The 15,506-nt window shown below is 51.5% G+C and overlaps 1 protein-coding gene across 1 annotated transcript; it reads left to right on the plus strand.

The window, feature by feature from the left end:
* Nucleotides 1–1,824: 1,824 nt before the first annotated feature.
* On the plus strand, nucleotides 1,825–12,511 carry LOC104349308 (axonemal central pair apparatus protein HYDIN-like). The gene is made up of 12 exons (XM_086471324.1): nucleotides 1,825–1,963; nucleotides 4,217–4,410; nucleotides 4,667–4,888; nucleotides 5,453–5,622; nucleotides 5,814–6,012; nucleotides 6,178–6,339; nucleotides 6,969–7,090; nucleotides 7,409–7,628; nucleotides 9,622–9,834; nucleotides 11,250–11,413; nucleotides 11,716–11,870; nucleotides 12,282–12,511. The coding sequence occupies exons 1-12, from the start codon at nucleotides 1,825–1,827 to the stop codon at nucleotides 12,509–12,511; spliced, it is 2,190 nt and encodes a 729-aa protein (XP_086327450.1).
* Nucleotides 12,512–15,506: the final 2,995 nt, after the last annotated feature.

Raw genomic sequence — 15,506 nt, forward strand, 5'->3', positions numbered from 1 at the left:
ACTCTGTATTCCTCCAGAAGAATTCTCCTCCTCCCGTTTCTCCACTACATATTTTAAAGCTGAATTATGTAAGAATTTTAAGTATTGATCCTTCCAAAGCCACACTTGATCTGGCACCACGCCCATCCTGTTACATCCTCAGCAAATCTCGATTTCACTATGGAGCCACCTAAATAAGAAAGGGAGTATCTTTAGGGTTGAGAACGCACTCGTATAAACCGAGACTGCTGTATTCAACACCCGTACGCGCTCCTCAGGCCTGTTCGGCAGCGCACGGTGTCCCACCGCCGCGACGCCAGCGGAACGCCGGCCGGGCTCCCCGGGGTTTGGCGTTCCCGCCCCAGGCGGCCCGGCGGAGGGGCCCCCCGCCGCCCCCCCCCCGCCGCTCGCCCACCCACACGCGGCCCGCACGCCCCGCCCCGCCCCAGGCCGGAAAAGGCCGCCCCCCCCCCCCCCCCCCGCCCCCCGGCCGGGCCCGCACCGCGGCGGCCGCCCCCCTCGCGCCCCGCCCCGGCGGCGCTCGCGAGGCTTGTGGCGGCGAACAGCGCCACCCCCCGGCGGCAGCGAGGCGCCTGCCCGGCCAGCGCCGCCCGGGGGTGCGGGGGGGGCTGCGCCCGGGAGGGAGGGTGCTGCTTCGGGGGGGTTTTAGGGGGGGGGCTGCTCCCGGGAGGGAGGGGGCTGCTTCGGGGTGGGGCTGCTTCGGGGCTTGGCGGCCTCCGTACGGCCATTTTAAATAGACATACAACTACATACGTACACATGCATATGTCAATTAGATACACGTCATATATACCCCTATGTATGTGTGTGTATATACACATGTATGTATGTATGTATATACACATACACGTCTGTATATGCATGCATCTGTATATAATTTCTATACCTATACACGTATGTTTATACACACACAGGTATACATTTATCTGTGTATATAAGCATGTGTATGTATAGAATTACACGCACATAAACACGCGTGTGTGTGTATCTGTGTACATTGTGTGTGTACGCATCTACAAATGGCTCCTACACACGGGCCGTGCCACTCACTTCACCCCTCCAGCAGCAGCAGGCCGGGACACCCGCTCCTGCTCCCCTACAGCAGATGCACGGCCGCGGCGGGGGCCTGAGCCGCCGCGGGGCGGGGGGAAGCAGGGACGGAGGGGAAGGTATGATACAGGAACACGAGGCTGGAGGAAGGCAAGGTTGGAGGGAGGCAGGGATGGAGGAAGACAGGGATGGAGGGTTGGGCACTGGCCACAGCCTGCAGAAAGCCATAGTGCTGAGGAGCCTGATCCCGAGGGGCCGGTTCTCACTCATGCCTGAGCAGCTCCGCCAAGAGCGGAGATGTTTAAAGCCTTGTAATGCCATCAGTCAGCTGCTGCTTGGGCTCGCTTTGTAAAGCCAGACATCTTCCTGAAGGCCTCCTGCTACAGCAAGGTAAGCCTTTAAAGTTAACCTTCCCTTCACCCATCGTGATAAAACACATACTTTAAGTACAAAGTGCAGCCATTAGCAATTTCATTTCTTACAGCCAGCCTCCAACAACATCAGGTTTCTGCCGTTATCTCTTGTCTGGAAAGTTTAAAGACTCCCCTGTGAAGTGTCTCATCTATTTTAGAAGCAGAAGATCCCCGTGACCAACATAAAACACTTATGTCCCACAGTCAGCCTTTAGCACTTAAAAAAAATTCAGATCATCTGCTCAATATGAAACTTTTATGGAGTACAGGGAAAGGCAATTTTTTCCTTGTGTTTTGCTTTTGGCATTGCCAAAGCACTTTCATGTCCTGATTTTTGGAGTCACTCGATTACCAGTGCAAGATGCGCCATATGATCCCAGTGTATGACACGGCCTTTGAAGGCGGGGAGCTGTTGCCCTGTGTGCCCGCAGCACCGACGGCCCCGTGCTGGCCCTCGCCACAGACACTCTGCCATTGTGGTGGTGTTGGGATTGAGCTGGGTAACTGCCCCTGCAGCACGCTGTAACTTGGGGCTACAATTCATTATGGCACCTCCAGAAAGCTCTAATCTCTTGTGCATGTTACCTGGGCTTTCCTCTCCCCAGCACCGACCTGCTGCCCAGCCACCCGCAGAGCCCCCTAATGAAAGAAATCCCCAGTGCTCCCCAATATTTTGCACACGCCATCCAGCACACGGTCAGTCTGTTGCAGGGACTCGTGCTGGTAAGCCATGCGGCACCTCCAGCTCGTGCCCTCCACACAGGTTAAATAGCCTCCAGGCCTTGTAATAATTATTAAATGTATTATTTTAACCAGCAGCTTTGCTCCTGGGAAATACCCAGAGCCTCCCAGACTGCCTGCCTGCCTGCTGGGGCCACTCACTCATCCATACTGTTGTCCCATCGCAGAGACAAGGCGGGGGGGGAGGAGAAGAAGCTACCACAACACAAGGAGCTACTAGGACAAAAAGAGCTATCAGGGTGAAATACAGGTGCTGGCAGTAGGGAGATAGTGGGTGCCCTGCTCACCTCACCCCAGCAGCTCAGGGTGACCCTGAGAGGCTGCTGCTCACCCGGTGGGACAGGGAGCGGAGAGGCTGCGTTGGGCTTCACAACCAGCTCTGGCCACACCTCTGCTCAGCAGGACTTTGGTGGCAGCCCGGACCCTCTGCTCAGGAAAAGCTCAACACAGGCTCCCTGACACCCTCAGCTTTACTGCAGCCCATTTGCATACGGAAAGGCCATGTCAGCCCTCAGCAAAAAGCTTTGTCACGGCCAGTAGCTAAGGCAGCGAGTACCCTGGCTGCAATGGCTACCAGATGCTTTCACAGGCCAAGGAGTCTGCAATGAAAAAAATAAATCCCAAAGCGGCAAACTGAAGCATCTCTGAGCAATAACCATGTGTCCCTCAGGAGTGCTCAGCAGACCAGACACGCTGGACACATGCAGAGCTGTGCTGCTTTCGCTCTGATCAGATGAGGACGAGGTTGGTTTTTGCAATTTGTGACAACAGCATTTTGCAAGCATGCTGAAAATGTGTGATAAACCCCAGGCGAACTGGAGCAGCCTGTGCACACGAACTATGCAACAGGGGTTTTTAGCAGACCAGGCTAAGGGCCTTAACTCTGCCGTGCCTGCCTCCTGCGCTCCTGTGGCACAAGGCAAGCCCTGTCGCCCATGCCCAGCTGTCGGCCACCTCCTGCGGCCAACTTGCTTCTCTGGGGCCTGCGCCTGGGTTTCTGCAGTGCTGCCTCGGAGGTGACCTGCGGTCCCATGGGGGCACGGCTGTGGCTCTGCAGCGGGTAAAACCCCTCAGCCAGGCCAGCGGGGCAATGAGCCCTGGAGAGGCGCGGGGCTGAGCACAGCAAAGTGAAGGGCACGCTCACTAGCCAGGGAAGAGCCTCACTAGTGGCTGCCCAAAGGCTTGCAGTGGGTGAGCAAAACAGTAGGAAAAAATCAATTTGCTTTGATAGAGTGTCCTTACTGCCTGTGAACTGGTTTGTATTAATACAACCATTACAGTAGGGTAGCAAACTGCTCGTTTGTTCCGTTAGTTTGCTTTGCTCAGAAGAACCCGACACTGAAGTATCCATCCACTTTCTTCACTCCTAAAATACCTGTTGTACCTGGACTAACTGAGGACATCCGTGCTGGCACAGGGAGTGGCCATATGTCCTGCTCTCGCTCCAGCTGCTGAGGGACTCATCTGAAAGAAAACTGAGATGCTGGTAATTTGAAAGAGTAAACAGGACAATGTGAGAGGCAAGTCACCATGACCCAGAGCCCAGGCACATCCAGATTAATTCAGTTCCACTCCCTTAAATAGTTTATTTCTGCTAATCAAGAAAGGTTCACAGAAAACAGATCTGGTCACAGTAATGTGCTGTGGTGCTGATACAGATGCTTACATTTGGTACATCTCTTACTGCGTTTTGACTGAAAACCAGAATAATGCAAAAGGTAATACAGCACATAATAACCATGGCAAAACCTGTCCAACTCATAGGTCTGAAAACCAGTTCTAAGTTGTGCACCAGTATCAAGCAGACATTTTGCCAGAGTATTATTTTTTTCTTGCTCCACAGCAGAAAGCCCTGGAACGGCAGAGCACTGCTTCTGGTTTCTCCCAGGCCTGGGGTCTCACCACAGCCATTGCACAGCTGCTCTCCTGTAAAGCCGGCAATGTGGGGCCAAGAAAGCAGAGGCAGTGAACGGAGCAAAAAGGGTCTTCTCTCCCCAGGTTTCCCATTACAGTCGTCTTCACAAAAACACTAGAAGGAGAGGCAGTCTTCAACCTCAAGCGTGATGTCAAGAGGAAGACCCAGCCCCTCTGCCTGAATATCAAGGCCACCAGCTATAGCATGAATGTGTCTGTCAGGTGTGAGGACAGTAATAGCCGTGTCACCAAGCTCAGAACAGAGAAGGTCAACGTCATTGATTTCAAGGAGGTGAGCAGTTCCCTGAACCATTTGCCCCACAAAGCCCTGCCAGATTGGGCCTTAACCAGGAGCTTTGCAGATACATTTGAACAAGAGGGAATGCTTTTCTTCATTTATGGGTCTCTAGAGGGAGGGAGATTGATTTTTCACACAGGTCGTTAGCTGAATGGGAAAGATGTGGGAGCACATTAGGAAGAAGCACTTGCTGGGCCAGCTGACACTGCGTGTGCTCCAACACCTGGTCCTCACCGCCTTCTCCCCACAGGTACAGCTGAACGAGAACATCAAGCGTGTCGTCAGCATCCGCAATAACAGCAAGTTCAGCTTCACCTTCTTATGGGAACTGAGTGGCCCTGCAGCCCGTAAGCAGGCCCTTACCATCACCTCTTGGACAGGCATCGTGTGGGCAGCGGGAAAAGCAGAGATGCAGCTGGCTTTTCACCCACAGAAAACAGGCTCTTTAAAGGGCGTAGAGCTGAAGCTGCAGGTGAGGCACCAGCATTTAATATGGGACCTTCACCTTTCCTATGCAGCAGCTTGGCAGGAGGATCCCAGAGCCAGGGGTGAGCTTCATCACTACAGAGCCTGAATGAGGTGAAGAGGCTCCTGCTGCCAAAATAAAGAGCCTGACAGCTTCTGAAAGGAATATTTTAGTAAGTGCTTATCCAGGACCACTTTGGGAAGCACTTTTGTGGCAGGACATATCCCCCAGACCCCCTGCCACTAGTTTGGGGGGGGGGCACGCAGCCTAGGTGTGCATGGGAATGGAGCTGTTTCTCCTTGCTAGGCCCCTCCCGAGTTGGGTCCCACAGCTCAGAAAGGTCTTGCCAGCACGTGGCTGCACAAAGCAGGCATGTGACTCTCCAAAAATGTTTCCCTCTCAGATCAAGCCTTCCACTTTCTATTTCTACTCTGGAGTCCTTTGGCACTTGCTTTTCCTTATTGTTACTGCAGCCAGCTGTCCCCCCACCCTCTTCCTCGGCCATCTCTGGTGTTTGCAGTTGTAGTTCCCATCTCTTCAGCTGGCTCATGCTTTCTTTCACCTCGCCAGATCAGCAAGGGTTCCACGTTTACCTGCTTGTTCCTGGCCACCGTGGTAGTGCCCCCCGTCCACTTCTCTGCCACCAGACTCAACTTTGGAGCCTGCTTCGTCTACCATGCTGGGATGCCACCTGCCCAGCAGACCGTTGTCATCACAAACAAGGCAGACAAGGATGTGAGGTAGGCCTTCTCCGCACAGTCCTTCAGCCCTTGCCTAGCATGTGCCTGCTCATGTCCTCATGACGACTGTGGGTGAAATCCTGAGGATGCAGGGAGAGAAGACAGGAGAGCCCTAAGCAGCCCTAATGTTGTCATCTGAGCACACGCAGCCTTGTGACACCTCTGCTTCTCTTTGCTGTGCTTTCTGTCAGCTTGAACTACTTGTTAACCAGCACCGTGCACCTGGAGGTGGACTTCCCGGAGTCTGCCCTACACCCAGGAGGGACAGTGGAGGTGCCCATCACTTTCTGTCCCAGAGAGGTTGCACCTTACCATGAGGTTGTCCCTTTTGAAATCAATGGTCTTTGCCAGCAGACTGTTGAGGTCCAAGGAAAGGGCACAGAAATGAAGGTGAGATGAAATCCAAATCCTAAAACTCCAGGTGGCAGGCAGCCAGCACGGCTTTCTCAGTTTTCCTCATCTCTTCCCTAGCCTACCATGTTTTGGTTGTCTGCCTGCCTCGTGGCAGAAAACCTGTTCTTCTTCTTTCCTTTCACTTTACATTAATCCCTCCAGCCTCAGGTTGGTGTTGTGGAACCACCAGGAAGCATGGTGAAGCTGGGAGCCCTCTCCATCAGACAGACGGTGAAGATTGTCACCATAGCAAACAACAGTGCTGTCCCTCTCACTTTTAAGCTCAGTCTTATGTCCACCACGCCAGAGCTGCAAGAAGCTGGGGTAAGGCCTTTTCCTTCACTGGAGAGCACTTTGGTGTGCCTACAGGGATGCCTACAGGTAGCTATAAGCTGCTCTGGGCAGGAGCTAGTAGATAATTACAGTTGTGTGCTGACCTGGCTGCCTGTATGCTGTCCTGTCCTCCCTGCTGGGACTGCTCTACCAGCAGATACTTGCAATATGAATGCCTCATCTGAGCTACTAAGAGCCAGAAGTGAGAGGAGGTACAATTCCTCTCATCTGTTTTAGACACGTACATTAGGATGTGGCCATGTATGTTAGATATGGAAAGGTAATCTTTAAAGACCAAGAGTTACAGCACTTCAACATCACTTCCTCGTTGAACGGCTGGATGCGATGCTTTGGGGAGAAGGTCACCTCCACTTTACAGGTGTCTCCTTTGGGCTTCAGACTTAGTTTGCTGGTGGGGTTCAAGCAGAGAACCTGCCCAAAGAAATGAGTGGAGACTGCTTCATCTGGCAACTGAGTTGTGAATCTTCCCTAGAGTCTTCCAATTCCTGTTCTGTCACCATCAACATTGCCCCAATCCTACTCGCTCCCTGGTACGCATACCTAGGCACCAAGGTAGGTTGGAGTGCAATGGCCTGGTGCGCTCCCTCTTCATGGTGCAGGGCTCCTGCCAGGGCATCTGTGTGAGCTTGGACTGGGAACACCTCAGCTTTGGAGCGGTGGTGCAGCAGAGCTACACATCCCAACGCATCATCATGCAGAACACGGGCGACGTAGGAGTCAAGTAATGCAAAACACTGTCTTTTCTGAGGGCTGAGAGCTTGGATGGGGGTTTGATGGAGCTGTAGCTTGCCCAGATAGTTCCCCTCTGCTTTTCCATCCCACTTCAGGCCCTGGAAGTTAGCAAGGGATACAAACAAAAGCTTGTTTACAGATGGGTGCAGCTGAGTCCTGCCCAGCCTGAAGCCTTATTGCCAGGTGGCTCAGCATCGTGCCTGAGATCTGGTGGAAAAGCCCACAAGAAGATTAGAAACAGCGCACTGTGTTTGCAGCCTCCCAACTGCTAACTCTTCCTTCCTGTCCTTGTGCTTTCCTTGGCAAGGTTTAAGTGGGACACCGAGAGCTTCAAGCCAGATTTCTCCATCAGCCCCACAAAGGATTACATCTCTCCAGGAGTGGATTTCCCCTTCACTGTGACCTTCTGCCCCTCTAAGCTGAGCCGTGCTATCCAGTATGAGGGCCTGCGGTGCTTCATCCAGGGCAGTCAGCTGCTCCGGCTTACGCTGGCAGGATGCTGCATGGAGACCCCTGTGACCAAAGAGGTAACCAGAGCAAAGACAGGATGGCTCCCCTGCCTACCCCACCATTTTCACCACATCCCTCCCAGGGCAGGCCATTTAGGTGCAGAGACTCACTCCTGCCTGTCATCCTGCCTGGGTGTCTTGGTTCGAAAGACAAGTGTCTGCTGAGGAAGGCAGGAGCCTCCCTTGAAGTGGAAAATGCAACCCACTTCCCTCCAAATTATTATAATTTTGAAATTAAGGGGCCTTCAGGCAAAGATATAAAGATATGGGGAATAGGAATAACAGTTCTTTACTAATATATATATATATATGTATAACACAAGGCAGGGAAAAACAAACAACCCACTGGTTTACACTGACAGAGTCAGAAATACAACCTGACACCCTGTTAGGGTGGCAGTAGCAGTCCGATAAGATGGTGGCTGCAGTCCTCCTTGTTATAAGTTTGTCCGTCCAAATAACTGATAGGACAGAGTCAGTTAGAATCCAATTTGAATTTTATTGAGATTTAAGCAAGCGATAGCAAGCAAACAGCGCTGGGCGGCCGGGGAGTCTCCGCTCCACCAACGGCTTGCGCCTTCCTTCCTGGAGTCCTTGGTTCTTTTAGTCTTCTACTTCCTTGTGCCACATATACTTTTGCTGCGTTCTGCGCCTGTGCATTGTGTTGCTGGGGGGTCTTTCTCTGCCTCCTGGTGGTCGTAGGGATGAAGGCTGAAGGTCTTCCTCGTTGTCCTGTGGGTGAACTTCGCAAAAATGTGATTACTCAGTTCCTGTTTACTTTGCCGGACGTTCTGCGGTTAGGCCGTCAAGCCTTGTGGGTACAAAGGTTTTCCATACCCTCCCATACAGGTTTAATGAACAAAGCACAATATGTTACCTATTACACTCCTGAAGCGATGGATGTAGTTCTGTTGAAGCAGCGATCTTGTAAAAGGGTCTGGTCTTCCTCCGAAGGTCCAGTGGTAGGTAGGTAGCTCTTGTCCTCTGGAACTCCAGTGGGGGGAAAAAACTCCTCTGGGAATCCAGTGGAAGAAGGCTGCTAGGATGTTCGCGATCTCAGTTTTTATTTAGCATGGACTGCTTGGCTCCTTTCCCCGGGCGGAGCATCTCACAATGGGATGGGGAGTCGCGAGGCAGTTCCTTGATGGGCCATTAACAGGAGATAGTCCAGAGGGGAGGGGAGGTAGGGAGCACCGCCCCATCTGGTCTCAACAGCTCCTGAAGATGGTAATAGAATAATTTTTTGGGCACATTTTACACTGTAACCTAGGACACTGGGTATCCCAGAGAGCTGAGAAAACCACTGGGCAGGATTCCCAAAATTTCTGAGCCCTGTAACTGCCTTCCTGCCTCGTTAAATGCACTGCTCCTCCAGTGAGCACCCCAGCTGTCCTGGCTCTGCGTTGCAGCACCCCTGCTACGGGGACACCCTGCAGAGCTCTTCTGAGACCCCACCCCCACAGAGCCACCCAGCTGTAGCCACAATATTGCACCCGCAGGCACGCTTTTCCTCCCTTTCGGAGCAGGGGAGGGCATTCAGCGCTAGAGGAGGGCAAGGCAACTGCACCCCACTCCTGGGGCACAGGGATGCAGCATGGAGAACTCCTGGCTCTCATGGGCATTCCAGGAGGGTGCAGCCGGGAGGTGCTGGCTCTTGCTCCCAAAGGAGAGCCCAGAGCTACTCTTCAGCCTGCCCACAAAGGGGCTGTGCGGCTGCACGTCTTGTCCTTGCACGGGAGAGTTTCTGTCCAGGACTCCCCATTTTCTTTCTCCGCTCCTTGGGAGGCAGCAGGCCCCTTCACCCAGCATGCAAAAGACTTGTTCCTCTCCCTTCTTTAAGAACAACCAACTTGATTTACTCCAAAAGCTATGTCCCAAAAGGAAATTTTGCATATGACAAGGAAAAGCTGCTCCTTGTACTCCAGGTCCTAGCATAGAGCCTAGTCAGTCTGAGAAGAGTGGAAAGGGTTCCTCGGTACGACCAAGCAGCCTCTGTGCTACTCTGTTGCAGACACTGACTTTCGTGTGCGACGTGCATGAGAAGCACAGCCAGACCATCCTCCTGTCCAACCCGAGCAACGAGGCCTGGACCGTACAACCTGTCATTGAGGGGGAACACTGGAAGGGGCCTGAAATTTTCCATCTGGACGCCAATCAACAAAAAAAGCCCTACGAGATCACCTACAAACCCCTAACCGTGAGCTCTGAGAATAACAAGCATCAGGTATGTGAGCTGTGCCAGCATGCTGACCCTCATCCTCACCCTGCTTTGGGCAGGAGGTTGGATGAGGTGACCTACAAAGGTCCTGTCCAAGCTGAAATTGTCCTGTGATCTATGTTGGAAGCTGGGTTTCTTGGCGGCTAGAGGCCAGGCATAGGGAAAGTGCAGGTGGGAAGTCTGGACTGACCACTAAATGTACTGGAGCAGCGAACCTAAAAACCCAGGTTTTCTGAAGGTCCAGGCAATGAAGTTTGGTCTGTGCAGCTCCTGGTCCCTGCCTGTGCAGCCCAGGGGGGCTCGGAGACCCTCGTGCTCAGCCCTGCGAGCTGCACAGGCTCCCCAAGCCCTGGGCACGACCATTTCTGCCAGCACTGCCCTGGTGGGTCCTTTTGCAGTGTGCAGGGAACAAGGCGGGTGAAGCTGCCCTGCCATTTCTCAGTGCCCCCCTGGCCATGGGCAGTCAGGTGGGAAATGACACAGAGATCTCTTGACATATCACCTTCAGTAATACAGGAGCTTTGGAAAGAGCCCTTCCTGCAGATCTCAAGCTGGGTGGATGGGGCATGACTGGCCCCTCTGTTTTCATGGGCACTATTTCTGAGACACACCAAGGACAAGCTTTTAATTCAAGAGATTCAATTCAGAACGGCTCTGGGGTGCTGGTGGTGGGTGTCAGGCACCTGCCCCTTGTCCTGCTCCAGCTTACATTCTACTAAGCCAGAATTTAGGCCAGGGCAACAGTGGAGGCTAGAGGCTTCTGGGCTCTGTCTCCAGGGTGCTCAGCAGATCTGTGCCCTGTAGGGTAGCATATGCTCAGTATCTTTTTAATGTAGAGCCCTGCACGAAATGCCCTGCAGTTTTCAGCTACTTCGGAGGTAGAGGAGATGCCACAGGGCGGGTGGCTGGGAGCCATTGGCATCACACTGGATATGAGCTTTTCATGGCCCACCCTGGCTGGTGGGACCTTGTCATGCTAGCTTGCAGGCTGCTCTCTTGGTAAGAACGTTGGGGCTAATCCCAGCACTGCCAGGGCAGTCCAGCTTAGCTGGGACGGCCACCCCCTTGCCACGGCTGTCCCTGCATGAGCGCAGGGCTGGCACCTGGTGTGCCCAGTTTAGTAAGGCGAGTAAAGGAGTGTTAGGATGGGCAGACCAGCTCTGCTACAGGGCCGGCATTTCCTTGCTTTGCCCAGACATGCTGCCTCTGTGTCCTGTAGCTGTGCCAGCCCGAGCAGGTGTAACGTTGCCATCTCCACCCGTGCAGGACACAGGGCTGCAGTCACAGCTCTGCCAGCTGGACTTGCTCAAAGCTGCTCAGGTGACAGCCTGAGACATGGGACACTCTGGGTGTGCTTGAAAGCCAGTAACCGGTCTGGACAGAGAGCAGGAGAGCTCACTTACCCTGTTTCTTATCTCTAGGGCTCCATCTTCTTCCCATTGCCAGATGGAACAGGCTTGTACTACCTCCTGCAAGGGACTGCTGAGGCCCCAAAGTGTTCAGGGATCATTTTCCGGCAGGTCCCGTGTAGGACTTCCTACACTGAGCTCATCCCCATCTCCAACTGGCTGAACAAACCACAGAGGTGAGTCCAGCCCAGGAAGTCTTGTCCCATCAGCAATCCCTGCAGCAGCACAAGGAAAGGTTTCCCACTGCCTGGAAGCTCCTTCCTGTAAGCTTTTCACTCTCCTTGGCCATTTCTGGCCATAGGTGTCTGGGATTGCACTACCCACTTTCTGCCTATGCAGACCCATCCTGGAGGGGATGAGAGCTGGCTCGCTCTGCTTGAGGCATTGAGGATGAGAGGTGCTGTGTTGTACCCCGACACAAGGGGCGTCCTATGGGAGTCCTTACTGTTGACTGTCACTGCATGCTTCTCACCCACAGGTTCCTTGTAGTAGTGGACATACTTAAACCAGGAAACCTGGAAAGCAGTTCTGTGCTGCAGGGGCTGGAATATATCGATGTGCCAGGCTCTGCCAAGAAGGACTACAAGCTCACGTTCCTCTCCTACAAGGAAGGAGTTTTTAACACAATGGTAAGTGTGGACACAGGGCTGTAGGGCTCTTCAAGGAGCTGTTGGCTCACTGAGAAGCTACATGCCTGTTTTCATATCTCCACTGATGGGATTGTAGGTGTCCTAGGTGACTACTGAACAGCAGGCATCTCCCCACACACCCACTCAGGTGTCCATCTCTGTGAGGGTCCCACTGGGGGCTGCAAAGCCCAGGTGGGTCAGGGCATTGGTGAGCTGGAAGCAATGGGCGATGGGGAGGCTACGATGTGGAAACACCGCACATGCTTTCCTGGGTCCTGCACTCTTCCTGGGTGGCTACTTACAGCTGTTCTTGGAGGTTGGGCGCTGAGCTTGGGGGGCTCTTTGGGCTGGCTTGGTACAGCTGGTGTATTTTTATGTGCAGAATGACCAGCGCTTCCCTTTTTCTCTGATTCAGGCGAGAATCTCAACAAGGTGACCAAGGAGTACTTGTTCTACATGGTGACTTTCAAGGCCACTGCTTTCGGACCCATCGGCACCGTTGAAATGACCACCACCATCAAGGTGGACAACCCTCTGCCTGTCCCAGCGACACTTGCCATAGATTGCAAAGTGCCCGATGTCAACATTCCCCTACATTTCACTGCTCCTGCGCAGTCAGAGGTAGGCACAAAGCTCATCCAGTAGGCTCTCTTCTCCCTGCAGCCTTTCTGGGAGTGGGTGCTCTTGAAGGGTGATGCCCTACATGAACCATCTGGGGCTGCTTTCCAAGGGTGACAGCTCCCACTTGCTCATAATCTGGAGGGGAAGCAGCATGTGAGAACATCCCTAGTGGGAATTGCCCTGTGCTGGTGGAGTCTACCATGCTACCCCTTGTGATACGCTCCCCTCAGGCCTCGTGGCCGGCCCTTGTGCCACACATGCCTTATTTAGTGTGGGTATTTTCAGTTTAGAGTGGCTGCAGGGCATGCCTCACCCCACTGGCAGGGCATTTGCAGCCTGGATTGATAGCAGGTGTTGTGTGCCCTGGGGAGAATAGGGTCATTTTAGGGTGGGAAGCTTCTGCGATAGTGTTGAGGGGCTCTCAGATGTTGGGAATGGTCCCCCAAGTGAACTGTTCCGCAGATGCAGCAAGGCTCTGCACCAGAGAGAGGGAGCTGGAGTGAGGGTGAGTGCTGGGTTCCTTCCAGCACTCTGTGAGCACACGAGGGACCACTTTCCACCATCCTGGGCCCCGGCTTCCCCACCTCTGCCTGACCCAGTGGCTTTTCCCTTCATTCCTCCCAGGCTGACCTCATCTGGTAACAGAGGCCTGCTTGTTACAATTTGCCTACTTCCTTCAGGTCTTTCAGAGAACATTTTTGCCTACAGATCTCAGTACGAACTAGACTTTGATTTTTCATCTATGAGAAGTATTATATGTAAAATGCTAGGAACTAAAGCATAGTTTTGTAGCGGAGTTCAATACCCTTTTGTCATGTGAGGATGGCACCTGCTCATGTGTACACCTCTTCTTCTCCTGGCTTATCTAGAAAAGGTCTTTCTTGTATAGAATACACCCATTAAAAAAGGCAACGATTTCTGATTCCACGTCTGAGTGAAGTCTCCTCTAAACCCAGTCCATCACCTGACATGTAGTGAGTACCAGCTCTACAGCATAACACTGGGATCAGCCATGTTTCTATGACATGCAGCCAGGAAAGAAGGAGGGCTGCTGTGACCACACAAGCCTTTACCAGCCTGAGGCCTCTCAGGCAGATTCAAACAGCAAGGGCCAGGCTTTACCGGGTTGTTTCAACTACACTTCTCCATTCAAAAGGCCTAATAAGCATCAGCTTGAAGAGGAGAGTGAGGTTAATCACCTCAAAAGACACTGGATTTCCAAATTCAATTCAGAGGCCAAAGTAAAAATATGCTATTCGGTTTCCAGTTTCTCATTTTAGCAGTTTGACTGTTACAGCACATACTAGGGCCTCCTATGTTAAAAAAAGCACACCTTTTACACAGTGCATACACACACTGAATTTCTTTACTGCTCACTGTTGTCAGACTTTCACTTTTGGGCTGATGTTCTCAGGACCAGTCAATTCTCAAAAGTAAGCAGTTACAGAAAACTTAAGAGTTGAGGCCTTCCTGAGAGGGAAGAAAATGAAAAAAAAACCCAACCAAAAAACCCCAAACCCAAAAAAAAACCCCAAACCCAAGAAAACACCTCCTCTTAAAAGAAATCTTCTCAACGTCTAAAAATGAAATAGCTAGGAGTGAAACAAAAATAAGATCTGGCAGGGAAACAGCTTCAACTGAAGTGTTTTAATATAACTAAATTATTGGCCCTTGAAAAAGGGTAATTGCACATACACAGTCACTTATCAAAACCAGCTGCCAGACATTGGGAAAGAAGCCAACATGCGTACAGCCCTAGTTTAGCTACTTACATATTAAAAAGAAAACCATTGAAGGGTCGGACACTGAATGAAAACCAGCTACCCTCACCCAGAGCACTGTACATTGCTAAGCCATCCAGTTCACAAACCTAGCAGAGTGTTTAAGCAGGTGCCTATGGTTAAGCATGGTAATAGCCCATTATCTCCACCTATAATTAATACCTGCAGATAAGCCTTTATAGAGTAAAAGCTATGTATTAACCAGTCCAGCCAAAATTTTGACAGGTAAATCTTTTCAGGAATACATACACAGTGTTTTTCAGGCAGATATGAACATGTTCTGTCAATGCTTGGAGCCAGCTGAAAACAGTGCTGTGGAGCACTGTTCAAAACAACAAGCCAAATTAAAGTGCTGCACCTACGACAATGGCACCATGGGTTTCTGTTTCCTAGCTCGTTCAGGGAACAGACAGGTGAACTCGGTCTAAAGCACAGACACAGATGACACCTATCTACAAAAGACAATGGAAACATACCTTTCGTCGTCCTAGCTGCAAGAAAAGAAACAGGAAAAATAGTTAACACAACCTAAAAAAAAGTAAATACTAATATCCATAGTGCAGTTTTTGTAAAGGGATGTATTTCTATTGTTGTATATTGCAACTGATTTAGGCTGGCACGTAGAGTCATTGTTTTAAGATGTGGCAAATATCCCCATGTGTCACCTGTTAGAATAGTGTGGTATCATCAGTACAAACTTACCTTCCTAGCTCTTCCCCAATTTCGTAAACGTCCTCCACCTTCTGTTGCTTGAACAAAGCCATACCTGGACTTTTCATTGATGCACAAAGATGATGCAACTAGAATATCAAGAAAGAGTGACATTCATTATGATCTTCCAATGGGCAAAGAATCAGCAAAACACATTTCTGGTAGAGTTGCTTTGGATCCATTGCAGCTCATTCATGGCCAAAGTTACCATTGATCAATCAAAAGAATTAATTTAGCTGTCTCAGCCAAATAGTGAGCACCTGTAAGTGAAGAGCATTCTTGCCCCTCACTGATGTATCTAAGCACATATTTAATCAGAAGCATAGAACACACCTGGAAACATAAATGTGATGGAAGTAAAGCAACTAATTAATAATTTGACCAACTCATGGACAATAAAACAGCTACGCTACACTAAAGACAGCTTAGCATGAGAATCAACATTATAGGCTTCTTCACTAGACTGTCAGCAGGCAGATCATGAGCCAAGGAGGCCACAAGGCAGAGCTTCCTTTTTCTCATGTCAG

The sequence above is a fragment of the Leptosomus discolor genome, chromosome 11 (genome assembly GCF_034619465.1).
Source record: "Leptosomus discolor isolate bLepDis1 chromosome 11, bLepDis1.hap2, whole genome shotgun sequence".
Taxonomy (NCBI): Eukaryota; Metazoa; Chordata; class Aves; order Leptosomiformes; family Leptosomidae; genus Leptosomus; species Leptosomus discolor.